The 14,168-nt window shown below is 42.4% G+C and overlaps 1 protein-coding gene across 1 annotated transcript; it reads right to left on the reverse strand.

Annotated features, from left to right (window-relative positions):
• Nucleotides 1-1,759: 1,759 nt before the first annotated feature.
• LOC120024592 (elongation of very long chain fatty acids protein 4-like) lies at nucleotides 1,760-13,857 on the reverse strand. Its single transcript, XM_038968882.1, has 7 exons — nucleotides 13,512-13,857; nucleotides 9,004-9,099; nucleotides 8,536-8,723; nucleotides 4,516-4,596; nucleotides 2,912-3,083; nucleotides 2,475-2,602; nucleotides 1,760-2,278 (listed from the first exon to the last, which is right to left on the reverse strand). Exons 2-7 carry the CDS (start codon nucleotides 9,068-9,070, stop codon nucleotides 1,994-1,996), a joined length of 921 nt encoding a protein of 306 aa, XP_038824810.1. The 5' UTR covers nucleotides 9,071-9,099; nucleotides 13,512-13,857; the 3' UTR covers nucleotides 1,760-1,993.
• Nucleotides 13,858-14,168: the final 311 nt, after the last annotated feature.

The following is a 14,168-nucleotide window of genomic DNA, read 5'->3' on the forward strand; positions in this document are numbered from 1 at the left end:
TTTAAATAATGCCTCTTTAATAATGTTTACATATCTTACATTACTCATATCACTTGTATATACTGTATTTTATACCATCTATTGCACCTTGCCTATGCCGCTTGGCCATCGCTCATCCATATACTTATATGTACATATTCTCATTCACCCCTTTAGATTTGTGTGTATTTGGTAGTTGTTGGGGAATTATTAGTTTACTTGTTAGATATTACTGCACTGTTGGAACTAGAAGAACAAGCATTGTGCTACACTTGCATTAACATCTGCTAACCAACCATGTGTATGTGACCAATAAAATTTGATTTGATTTTGAGCTGGGTGAATGGAATATGAATGACAGTCATCCAATATACTGTAATAGAGATAAGGCCATGTTCATTAAAAAAATGATCATCCTCCCTCATCTTAAACAGTGCCGACCGCCACTGGGGTTACAGAAAGGTTTTTAAGCAGGCTTAGGGTTAGGAAAGAGGATATTGACGGTTTAGGGTTTAGTTTTGAAATTAGGTTTCAGTATTGGTTTGATCAGATATTTGTTTTTTTGTCTTAAATAAAAGACAAAAACATACAAACATAAAGATACACATCCATGAAGTAACATAGATACTAATATACACATAAAGAAAGACTAGGGTTGTTGGCATCCTCTTTATTTCCATTGTACCTGCAGCCAGTAGCTGTATGTGTTTTATTTAAATAAAATAATTAATATAGTATTTTTTTAAAGCCCTTTGAGATGAAATATCCCTTTCCCCCTCAGTCCTTTTTGGTTGTCTTGAGTTAGACATGTTTCTCAGTTGCACCGTAGCTACATTGCACAGCACAACATGAGAAAAATAACGCAGGATATCCGTGAGATCCACCACAACAACAAAAATAACAATATCAAATCACAGGACCAATTTAATAACCAAACAAATAGATAAACGCTCAGTTAGCAGTGAAGGCTGTTTGTCAGCCAATTTGCATGTGCAGTATGTTACCCACCCAAACTCCATAATGATATACTAACAACTTGCACATATGACTACCCACCCAAACTCCCTATAGATTCACTACGATGCATTCAATGTGCACATCATTCCCTCAGTCTCTCTCACAGACACACGTTCCAGGAATGTGTGTGTTTGTTTATATTATGTACGTTAGGGCAGGTGTGTATGGCAGAGGGGGCTTGCAGTTAGTCTGTGTTCCAGGTAGACAGGTAGACCGGTACTTAAGTACTGACACAATTGTGTCTGCGACACGTAGAGAGGAACAAAAATAGAATTGAGAACAGCTCCTGTTCCCTAAAACCATGTTTAATCCTTAATAATGCTCCACCAGTATTTTGCTTACTCATCGCCCAATGCAAAATAAACCCGTTGGTACAAATTTCATAGAATCTAATTTACAATGCTACAAAATACATCAGCATTTAGTTAAACGAATAAAAGTACAAAATGGGTGAAGTTTTGGTTGGAAACAGTCCCTGTGGTCAGAGTCCCTGTGGTCTCTGTGGTTGTGTTGTGTCTTTTTACGGTCTTATCTTTGACCAGGACCCCAAAGTAAAGAGACAGAGCACAGACTCTACATGACGAGCAGCGACTTTCTTATAAAAAAATAACTACTATATAGACAACCAACACCCTCCTCCCACCCCTATCCCTCCATACCCAAACCTCACCAAACCCCCGACACACACACACACACACACACACACACACACACACACACACACACACACACACACACACACACACACACACACACACACACACACACACACACACACACACACACACACACACACACACACACACACACACAAACCTTCACCAGCAAGTTGGTCACAATTCACATCCTCAAAACATCCTGCATGGGCAGGGGTGTGGTGGAATCCCATCTGCCTTTTGAACTTTCACCCCTGACCCCCCCTACCTCCCCTGCCCTTTCACCCCACGGTCCTCCTATTGGTCTGACAGAAGCTCCCTCTGTCCTCTCCTCTTCCTCCTCACTCCCTCTTCACTCTTCCCTTTTTCTGCTGCTTCTTCCCGTTCTCCTCTACCTCCTCTAACTTGTTGTAGCCGTTGGTTGCTGTGGAAATACCGTTGGTGACGGACTTGGCCGCTTTGGGGGCGGAGTGTGGGGTGCGCCGGTAGGTCTGGTAGTAGAAGTTGCCGAATAGGATGATGAAGGTGACGGCGTAGCCAATAAGGGCCCACTGCATCCAAGCGGGGAAAGGGCAGCCAGTGTAGAGGGAGTAGCCTGCATGGCCGATGGTCACATGGAACTGGATCTGTGACGTACACAAGACACATGCTTAACTGACATGCTTAATCCAAATGTAATAATCTCAACATAATCCCTGATCAATGAGTCAGACTGCACACTACAAACAATGAAATATATTTTGATATGCAAAGATGTGTTTCAGTATCAATCACACACTACCTGAACAGCTGTGCTATGGCCACAATAACAGGGAGACTTACCATCTGAATGATGGTCAGGTATTTCTTCCACCAGAGGAATTTCTGGATCTTGGGTCCGAAAGCGGCCAGGCCATAGTATCCATACATCAGGACATGGATGGATGAGTTTATGCCTGCTCCAAAGAACGCTGTGAGGGGGATTTAGGTTAAAGGTAGTTCAGAGGGGATACAGGTCAGGCTGCTTGTGAGTGTATGTTAGCATGTTATGTCATCACCCCTGTCGGAACAGTATGACAGTGCTGGGGCGAGATTATCCAGGTGGGAAAATGTCTATATATATATATATACTGTATATAACACACACACACACACACACACACACACACACACACACACACACACACACACACACACACACACACACACACACACACACACACACACACACACACACACACACACACACACACACACACAATGTACCCCTAGGTACTTACACTGTCCTCCAGGGACCCACTTGATTCCGATCCACCAGAGGATGAACATGGTGCAGTGATGGTAGACATGGAGGAAGCTGACCTGGTTAAACTTCCTCCTCAGGATGAAGAACACCGTGTCCAGATACTCCACTCCCTTAGAGATGTAGTACCACCACAGAGCAGACGCTATCTGCCAACGTGAAGAGGGAGGGAGTGAGCTATCTCAAATCCATCTCGTTTTAGGGACTCAAAACTCAAAGACAATGAAGATTCCCAATTTCCTGAAACGCTTTAAAGAGGATTCAAGAGGGTTTTGGGTTGATATGATGGATATGATGGATAACACCGCTAGCCACCTTGCTTTTCACACACACACTCATTATCATGCATCAAGGACACACCCTCACACACACAAATACATTTTATTGCAATTATTGAATCTATTGAAGTCACTGAAGTTGGGAGTAAGGTTCAATTGGATCCTGACCAAGATCAAAGAAAACTTCACCTGGATCATCTCTGTAAATCTAAGGTCAGAGTCAACAATGTTAGGGTCAACACTTTTCATATGGGGATCGTGATGACGATGAAAGGGGTCATTGGTGAATGACATGGCAGGTTAGCCTGTGGTCTGGTAGAGAAAGTGTTTTGTTAAGGGGATGGTACAGTAAGAGCTAATACATGAGGATAGCTGTTGTATCAGGCTTGTTGCTGGCTTGTTCCCAAGCCTAAAGGGAAAGTAGAGCTCAACCTCTTGTATGTCAGACTACAACTGGACAAAGTAGCCTGTCCATATCCATTCTCAACCCCCACCAACATACCCTCTCTCCCGTATCCCTTTGTAATTGACACACACACACACACACACACACACACACACACACACACACGCACACACACACACACACACACACACACACACACACACACACACACACACACACACACACACACACACACACACACACACACACAGAAAGATGCTTATTGTATGCCTATTGTTATTGTTGAATGTATGGTTATTTTGACACTTGGTTATTGTTGTTACTGTTGTCCCGTTGACAATTTTGATTCTCATTTTTATTTTTTATATTGTAAATATCCAAAATAAGCTTTGGCAATATGTACATTGTTACGTCATGCCAATAAAGCAAATTGAATTAAATTGAAAGAGAGTGAGAGAGAGAGAGAGAAGCTGTGTGCCACAGTGCCCTGAGTGTCACTCTTGTCCCTCAGAAACGCCATCATGCTATGGGTGGGTTCAGAAGTGGTGAGACCTAATAACTCCTCCCCTTTATGCAAAAGGTCACGCCCCCTCTGTCCTCTCCTCCTCTCCCTCTCTCTATCTCTTACACACACACACAAATAGAGTGATAGTCTACTTAACCTAACAATAGGATTACAGTACGGCTGCTTAGATTTACACAGAACCACATGCTGCTAAAGCTGGACCTCACTCTACACCTCAAATACAGGAGACCCAACCTGTATAAATTAGAAGGCTAGAAGGCAAACATTTCCAGTCTTTGCTGGCTCATGAACAGAATGACCAGACAAGTTCCAGCTCTTGGCCTTTTCACAAAATGTATAGAAAAAGAGTGTGGGGTGTCATGTTTGCTCACCCTGACTTCGTTGACGTCGTTGGAGTAGCTGACAGGTTGACATAGGTAGCTGTACCCCGCTGCTCTTGCACCCAGGAGGAGCTGAGGCCACAGAGATACAAAGTTAGTGGCACAACATTAGGAACACAATGTTAGAGATAGTCCCTTTCCTCTAGACCAGGAATGACCAACTTTGATTGGGGTGGGGGCCACAAAAATATTGGAACTCCTCATGAGGGCCCGCAGTGGCTTACGGCTCTGCGCTGTACCGACATCCATACCCACACATGTACTCAGAGCCGGCCCCTAGCCTTTTGGAGGATCTAAGAGAAATGTTGTTGTTAGCTGACATGGGCTAATTGAGTGACCGTCAGTGACTGACATAAGAGAAAAACTGATGATGCATAACCAATTTTGAAACGGTGTATTCTACTATTCTAACAGTAACAACACCCCGACTGAGTTTTCTTAATTGATCCGTGCGCCAAACAAAAGGCTCTATACCATGGATACACACCACCAGCCCTCAAGGGCCACAGAGACCAATTTACACCTGGGGGGGGCCGGGGATGTGGAAGCAATTGCCAGGGAGAAATGAAAACCAGCAGCACTGCAGCTGTCGGGGACTGGAGTTGTGCCCTAGACCCTATTTCCTCTGTGTTTACAGGTCTAAAAGGACTATATATATACAGTTGAAGTCGGAAGTTTACATACACTTAGATTGGAGTCATTAAAACTCGTTTTTCAACCACTCCACAAATTTCTTCTTAAAACTTCTTATGGCTGCAGGGGCAGTATTGAGTAGCTTGGATGAAAGGTGCCCAGAGATGCCCATAGTAAACTGCCTGCTCCTCAGTCCCAGTTGCTAATATATGCATATTATTATTAGTATTGGATAGAAAACACTCTAAAGTTTCTAAAACTGCTTGAATGATGTCTGTGAGTATAACAGAACTCATATGGCAGGCAAAAACCTGAGAAGAAATCCAAACAGGAAGTGGGAAATCTGAGGTTGGTCGATTTTCAACCCAGCCCCTATTGAATACACAGTGGGATATGGATCAGTTTGCACTTCCTACGGCTTCCACTAGATGTCAACAGTCTGTAGAACCTTGTCTGATGCCTCTACTGTGAAGTGGGGCCGAAGGAGACAGGAATGAGTCAGGTCTACCATGACCTGACCATGCTCTGACCATGCGCGTTCACATGAGAGGGAGCTCTGTTCCATCGCACATCTGAAGTCAATGGAATTCTCCGGTTGGAACGTTATTGAAGATTTATGTTAAAAACATTCTAAAGATTGATTCAATACATCGTTTGACATGTTTCTACTGACTGTTACGGAACTTTTTGACATTTCGTCTACTTTTAGTGAACGCGCTTCCTGACTTTGGATTTGTTTACCAAACACGCTAACAAAAATAGCTATTTGGACATAAATGATGGACATTACCGAACAAAACGAACATTTCTTGTGGAAGTGGGAGTCCTGGGAGTGCATTCCGACGAAGATCAGCAAAGGTAAGTGAAGATTTATAATACTATTTATGAGTTTTGTTGACTGCACAATTTGGCGGGTAACAGTATGGCTTCCTTTTGTGGCTGAACGCTGTTCTCAGATGATTGAATATTGTGCTTTTGCCGTAAAGCTTTTTGAAATCTGACACAGCGCTTGCATTAAGAACAAGTGTATCTTTAATTTTATGTAAAACATGTATCTTTCATCAAAGTTTATGATGAGTATTTATGTTATTTGACGTGGCTCTCTGCAATTTCTCCGGATATTTTGGAGGCATTTCTGAACATGGCGCCAATGTATACTGAGGTTTTTGGATATAAATATGAACTTTATCGAACAAAACATATATGTATTGTGTAATATGAAGTCCTATGAGTGTCATCTGATGAAGATCATCAAAGGTTAGTGATTCATTTTATCTCTATTTCTGCTTTTTGTGACTCCTGTCTTTGGCTGGAAAAATGGCTGTGTTTTTCTGTGATTTTGCGGTGACCTAACATAATCGTTTGTGGTGCTTTCGCTGTAAAGCCTATTTGAAATCAGACACTTTGGTGGGATTAACAACAAGATTACCTTTAAAATGGTTATAAGATACATGTATGTTTGAGGAATTTTAATTATGAGATTTCTGTTGTTTGAATTTCGCGCCCTGCACTTTCACTGGCTGTTGTCATATCGATCCAGTTAACGGGATTGCAGCCATAAGAAGTTTTAACAAACTATAGTTTTGGCAAGTCGGTTTGGACATCTACTTTATGCATGACACAAGTAAGTTTTCCAACAATTGTTTACAGACAGATTATTTCACTTATAATTCACTGTATCACAATTCCAGTGGGTCAGAAGTTAACATACACTAAGTTGACTGTGCCTTTAAACAGCTTGGAAAATTCCAGAAAATGATGTCATGGCATTAGAAGAAATTAGCCAAGACCTCAGAAAAAGAATTGTAGGCCTCCACATGTCTGGTTCATCCTTGGGAGCAATTTCCAAATGACTGAAGGTACCACGTTCATCTGTACAAACAATAGTATGCAAGTATAAACACCATGGGACCACGCAGCCGTCATAAGCGCTCAGGAAGGAGACACGTTCTGTCTTCTAGAGATGAACGTACTTTGGTGCGAAAAGTGCAAATCAATCTCAGAACAACAGCAAAGGACCTTGTGAAGATGCTGGAGGGAACAGGTACAAAAGTATCTATATCCACAGTAAAACGAGTCCTATATCGACATAACCCGAAAGGCCGCTCAGCAAAGAAGAAGCCACTGCTCCAAAACTGCCATAAAAAAGCCAGACTACAGTTTGCAACTGCATATGGGGACAAAGACCGTACTTTTTGGAGAAATGTCCTCTGGTCTGATGAAACAAAAATAGAACTGTTTGGCCATAATGACCATAGTTATGTTTGGAGGAAAAAGGGGGAGCCTTGCAAGCCGAAGAACACCATCCCAACCGTGAGGCACGGGGGTGGCAGCATCATGTTGTGGGGGTGCTTTGCTGGTGCACTTCACAAAATAGATGGCATCATGAGGGAGGAAAATTATGTGGATATATTGAAGCAACATCTCAAGACATCAGTCAGGAAGTTCGAGCTTGGCCGCAAATGGGTCTTCCAAAAGGACAATGACCCCAAACATACTTCCAAAGTTGTGGCAAAATGGCTTAAGGACAATAAAGTCAAGGTATTGGAGTGGCCATCACAAAGCCCTGACCTCAATCCTATTGAGAAAATTTGTAGGCAGAACTGAAAAAGCGTGTGTGAGCAAGGGGGCCTACAAACCTGACTCAGTTACACCAGCTCTGTCAGGAGGAATGGGCCAAAATTCACCCAACTTATTGTGGGAAGCTTGTGGAAGGCTACCCGAAACATTTGACCCAAGTTAAACAATGTAAAGGCAATGCTATCAAATACTAATTGACTGTATGTAAACTGACCCACTGGGATTGTGATGAAAGAAATAAAATTTGAAATAAATCATTCTCTCTACTATTATTCTGACATTTCACATTCTTAAAATAAAGTTCTTGATTCTAAATGACCTAATGCAGGGAATTTTTACTAGGATTAAACGTCAGGAATTGTGAATAACTGAGTTTAAATGTATTTGGCGAAGGTGTATGTAAACTTCCGACTTCAACTGCATAACTGTAGTGGATGGTTGACAGGTGCAGTCCTAGGTATGGTATGTGAGTATATTATTGAATTCAGGCAGGGTTGGTACATGGCATGCTACATCAGCCATTCGGTGATGGCACAACCTTGCTGAACAATAGATTAACTTATTGCTATCACCGATCAACCTACTGGGCACAGACATCAATTCCACATTGGTTGAATGTTATTTTGTTGAAATGATGTGGAAACAATGTTGATTCAATCAGTGTGTGCCCAGTGGGAAGCCGTTTCCAATCTGAAGACACTGAAGGGACAGGGACTGGGAACCAAATAGACAATGGCCTGAAAAGAAATGGAACATGCCATTATTGACTTTTGGTGTAAAAGGAATGGAGCTGGTTACCTCTTTGGCGATGTAAAAGTTGAGTATCACCATACTGAAGTTGTACACTATGAGGGTCTTCCTTAGCTCGAAAGGCTCTCGATTCTGCATGTACTTAGGCCCCGCCCACAGGAAGAGCAAGTACAGGCAGCTGATGGCCAGGGTGGGGGCGGGCGATGACATCATCGGCCATTTCTCCACTCGCTTGTCTGGGAGAGGGACAGGAAAGTTAATGTCAGCAGTGGTAATATGACAGACACACACATGTAATGTATGACTGAATCCTGTCTGAATGTATGACTACACAATGTTGCACCAATGGTGTCTGGCGGATATACTCAATTGTAGTACTCTGAATTGCTCTAATAGTGTATTGTATTGCACACACACACACACACAAGCAACCATGCGTACCTGAGTTTGTGCTTGTGTGCATGGTTAGATTAGCAGACTGTCCCTGCTATGTGAGAGAAATCAGCACTAACTCACCTGCTATAGTAAGGCTCCATCTGTAGAACTCTACCGTGTCATTCATAAAGTGGGTGACAGCTTCCATGCCTGCGTCTGGATTTGGTCCTGCTTATGCTGCAGTGAGAGAAAGAGAGTAGCCAGTCTTCAAAATAGTCCAAATTAATCTAAGATAATTAAAGAAATCTGTCATTAATTTTGACATTTTTGCCGAAGAGATAATTGTTGCGCAATTTTGGTGCAGTATTTTTCTACGATAGAATGTGCATGAAAATGAGTCGTCTCTCGTTGAATGACAACAAAGACTTTATTGAAGAATCCCTAGTGTTGACCAATCACCGACGAAGAGGTTTAGAAATGTGTGTGCCCGAACAGCCGGAAAACCCCTCACTGAAGTCCAAAACGAACAAAAACGTCACAAAATGTAGTCATAATATATGCACGAACTCTACCAAGCTGGGAAGCATGCGGACGTCTTAAGCCCCTTTAGATAATTGAAAACCTTAATGTAATGTTGGTGAAGTTAAAGATGCAGTCCGGGATCTTATTTAAGCACAACAAATTTGTAACATATTGTACGAATTGTATTTGTAACATATCATACAAATTGCCAAACAATTTATATATATATATACAGTACCAGTCAAAAGCTGTCATCAAGGCAAAGGGTGGCTATTTTGAACAATCTCAAATAAAACATATATTTTGATTTGTTTAACACTTTATTAGTTACTACATGATTCCATATGCGTAATTTAATAGTTTTGATGTCTTCACTATTATTCTACAATGTAGAAAATAGTAAAAATAAAGAAAAACCCTTGAATGAATGGGTGTGTCCAAACTTTTGACTGGTACTGTATATATATATAAAATAATTTTGCAGGACCTAACATATCATATGAAACTTTTGACGTAGTACAGAATTGGCTGACGTAGTACACAAAAAACGGAGACCAGTTTTGGCTCATGAGCACCAATTTGAAAACTACTGGCTGAAATTATACAAAAGTTCTGGACATCACTTTAAAGGGATACTTTAGCCCTTTATCTACTTCCCCAGAGTCAGATGAACTTGTGGATACCATTTTTATTTCTCTGCGTGCAGTTTGAAGGAAGTTGCTAACTAGCACTAGAACAATTGTTAACTAGCATTAGCGCAATTACTGGTTATGTATGCTAGCAGATACCATAGATTTTCAGTCTTTGCGCTAACGCTAGTTAGCATTGGCTCGCAAAACTACCTCTAACTTCCTTCGTACTGTACTTAGAGATATAAAAATGGCCCAAATCTGGAAGACTCCCTTTAACATCAAGTTCAGACTCTGAGTTTGCCAAACTCTGCACATGGATCACCCATATGTAGGAACATTCCCTGGTCTAAACTGTTAGTGCAGGGCTTATTTCGAGCCTCACACTAATTGCACAGATCTAAAAGAGGACTAAACAACTGATCAGTGTGGACAGAGTAGGTCTTTCTGGTTACCCATCCCCCCCTCACACATGTTCTAAAACAAGATGTAAAGTGTTGGTCTCATGTTTCATGAGCTGAAAGAAAAGATCCCAGAAATGTTCCATATGGACAAAAAGCTTATTTCTCTCAAATTTTGTGCAGAAATTTGTTCACATCCCTATTAGTGAGCATTTCTCCTTTGCCAAGATAATCCATCTACCTGGCAGGTGTGGCATATCAATAAGCTGATTAAACAGCATGATCCTTACACAGGTGCACCTTGTGCTGGGGATAATAAAAGGCCACTTTAAAATGTGCAGTTTTGTCACACAACACAATGCCACAGATGTCTCAAGTTTTGAGGGAGCGTGCAATTGGCATGCTGACTGCAGGAATGTCCACCAGAGCTGTTAGCAGAGAATTGAATGTTCAGATCCTGAGGCCCACTGAGGCACATTTTTTTTAAGGTATCTGTAACCAACATATGCATATCTGTATTCCCAGTCATGTGAAATCCATAGATTAGGGCCTAATGTTGCATGTTGCGTTTACATTTTTGTTCAGTATAAAAACTCATTTAAAAGTTGTTTGTAAATAGCTGACAAGGTAAAAATCTGTCGTTCTGCCCCTGAGCAAGGCAGTTAACACACTGTTCCCAGGGCGCCGAAGACGCAGAGGTCGATTAAGGCAGCCCCCCACACCTCTCTGATTCAGGGGGGTTGGGTTAAATGCGGAAGACACATTTCAGTTGAATACATTCAGTTGGACAACTGACTAGGTATCCCCCTTTCCCTAAATGTGTGCTACTCAAGCCTTATTTGAATGGATGTATAAAAGACCATCGAGATCAACATACAGTACACATTTTAGTACTCATCACTACATTCTCTACCAGAAAGCTGGTTGGCTCTCTTTGATGTCAAGTAGGTTGATGCACTATATATACAAAGGTATGTGGACACACCTTCAAATTAGTGGATTCGGCTAATTCAGCCACACTCACTGCTGACAAGTGTATAAAATCGAGCACACTGCCATGCAATCTCCATAGTCAAACATAGGCCTTACTGAAGAGCTCAGTGACTTTCAAAGTGACACCGCAAAGGATGCCACCTTTTCAACAAGTCAGTTCATCACATTTCTGCCCTGCTAGACCTGCCCCGGTCAGCTGTAAGTGCTGTTATTGTGAAGTGGAATCTTCTAGGAGCAACAACGGCTCAGCCACAAGCTCACAGAACGGGACCGGCGAGTGCTGAAGTGCGTAGCGCGTAGAAATTGTCTGTCCTCGGTTGCAACACTCACTACCGAGTTCCAAATCGCCTCTGGAAGCAATGTCAACACAATAACTATTCGTCTGGAGCTTCATGAAATTGGTTTCCATGGCCAAGCTGCCGCACACAAGCCTAAGATCACCATGCGCAATGCCAAGCGTCGGCTGGAGTGGTGGAAAGCTTGCCGCCATTGGACTCTGGAGCAGTGGAAACGCGTTCTCTGGAGTGATGAATCCCTCTTCACCCTCTGGCAGTCTGACGGACGAATCTGAATTTGGCGGATGCCAGGAGCACGCTACCTACCTGAATGCATAGTGCCAACTGTAAAATTTGGTGAAGGAGAAATAATGTCTGGGGCTGTTTTTCATGGTTCGGGCTAGGCCCCTTAGTTCCAGTGAAGGAAAATCTTAACGCTACAGCATGCAATGACATTCTAGAAGATTCTGTGCTTCCAACTTGGCAACAGTTTGGGGAAGGCCCTTTCCTGTTTCAGCATGACAATGCCCACAAATTAGAATGCAGAGGCCTAGTGTTATAATTAAGCAATAAGGCCCGAGGAGGTGTGGTATATGGCCAATATACCACGGCTAAGGGCTGTTCTTACGCACAACGCAACACGGAGTGCCTGGATACAGCCCTTAGCTGTGGTATATTGGCCATATATTCCAAACCCCCAGGTGCCTTATTGCTATTATAAACTGGTTACCTTCGTAATTAGAGCTGTAAAAATAAATGTTGTCTTACCCGTGGTATATGGTCTGATATACCACGGCCGTCAGCCAATCAGCAATCAGGGCTCGAACCACCCAGTTTATAACATGTTGTAAACCACACACTAGAATCATCTTATTGGCTTATAGATCATAATAGGTCTAATTAATTTGTAAAAACTTATTGGGGAGTTTGGAGGAACCTGAAAAAACACACATTCACTGACAATGGGGGTTAAGTATCGTTTTCAAAACGGAAGAGGAAATGGGAGGATGGGAGAGAGAGAAAAAATCACCCAAATAGGCCCGGTCGCTCGTGGAAACGGGCATGAGAGCAGACAAAGAACCGGGGCGCGTGTGTCAGCAGGTTTTGCGCGGTGCGATCGAGAGGCTTAAATCCAAGTGCTCTACGAGCTTAGACGTAAGTCCAAACGCCGAGCGACCCACATTCGCAGGGGCATCATTTAATGCGATAACTTGCACCTATGAACTAGACCCTTATTTGCGCTCACACATATGGCGCATGGCGGATTTTCAAAGAGTGGTTGACTGAACATGGGAAATTATGTGGTTAACAGTTTATACAAAAGCATATATTGAAAATTAAATCAAAATAGTCTCTAAACACTTTATAAACAAATTTTATAGGCTCCACCCAGTCCCTTCCTATATGCCACCCATCATATTCTAACAACGTGCTGCTGCAAGTTCGGCTACTGTCATGCATGCTCACATAATAGAAGTTCATGGTTTCTTAGGAAGAGAGAGCAGGGGGACAGAGTAAGGGTGAATAAGTTATGAAATTGTCTAAGCACTGTCTGAGTTTATTGTCTTATAAAAATACAGAACTATGGTGATATGAATTCAGCCAAATGGGGTGGCAGATAAGCATAAAGAAAACGAACGCAAGAGAAGGTAACGAACGGTTCAATTCCTCAAAGCATAACCAATGAAAAAAGACTAAGCCTACACTTTCCAAGGCTGTGCACTAATTTGTTCACAAAATAACCTATTTAAAGAATGATCGCCTAAGCACACGATTCTGCATTTCTCTATTAACCATTTCATTGTGGAGAAAAATACATATCTACATACCTTCTCGAGATTGAGGTGCGTGTACTGACATCCGATGCAATGTGATGACCAACGCCTTTAAATTACCGTATTCTGCCGTTATAGCCGCTGATCCCCAACACTGCTATACGGACAATTAGACATCAACCCCAAATTTGGCAAAAATGCAAAGGCAAGCGGAAATCTATCCCAAAGAAATCATGTATGAGGTCCGTGCTGGCTGCTCAAGCACATCGCTTAAAATCTATAGGATACCCGACCAGCCTGATGGCACTGCGCATGCGGGTATTGCACTACAGGGGCCGCTGCACTGACTGGACAGACCGATGGCGCCTTTGTATGATAGAGATAATCAACATCCACCGTATACCGCATTCAGCTTCGTTGAGTGATAGGCGAGTGATAGGCGAATGCGGAAGCCACTCGAAAGGAAAAAGCGGGGAGTCTTTGAACGCGCATGACAAATGGGTACCTCTCTGCTGTTACGCATCGATGTGTGAGGAAACCTCCTGGATAAGTGCATTTGTTGCAATTATGCATTTTTGGCCTGATGACACCCATTAGTAGGTCATGGTATATGTCCAAAATACAATTAATTTAGTGTTGTTCATTCAGATTTGGCTTTAATTCATACTAAGAGTAGGCCCTAGGCTATGAGCCATTTTCTATCAGACACAG

Source organism: Salvelinus namaycush, chromosome 29 (assembly GCF_016432855.1).
Source record: "Salvelinus namaycush isolate Seneca chromosome 29, SaNama_1.0, whole genome shotgun sequence".
In the NCBI taxonomy this organism is placed as follows: Eukaryota; Metazoa; Chordata; class Actinopteri; order Salmoniformes; family Salmonidae; genus Salvelinus; species Salvelinus namaycush.

What these genes read in the sequence shown, in the direction of transcription:
- LOC120024592 (XM_038968882.1), bottom strand. Translation starts at nt 9,070, where the DNA reads ATGGAAGCTGTCACCCACTTTATGAATGACACGGTAGAGTTCTACAGA. An exon ending in GTGGGTCCCTGGAGGACAGT is followed by an intron (nt 2,603 to 2,911) that starts GTAAGTACCTAG and finishes TCCCCCTCACAG; the next exon opens with CGTTCTTTGGAGCAGGCATA. An exon ending in ACCTGACCATCATTCAGATG is followed by an intron (nt 2,279 to 2,474) that starts GTAAGTCTCCCT and finishes TGTACGTCACAG; the next exon opens with ATCCAGTTCCATGTGACCAT.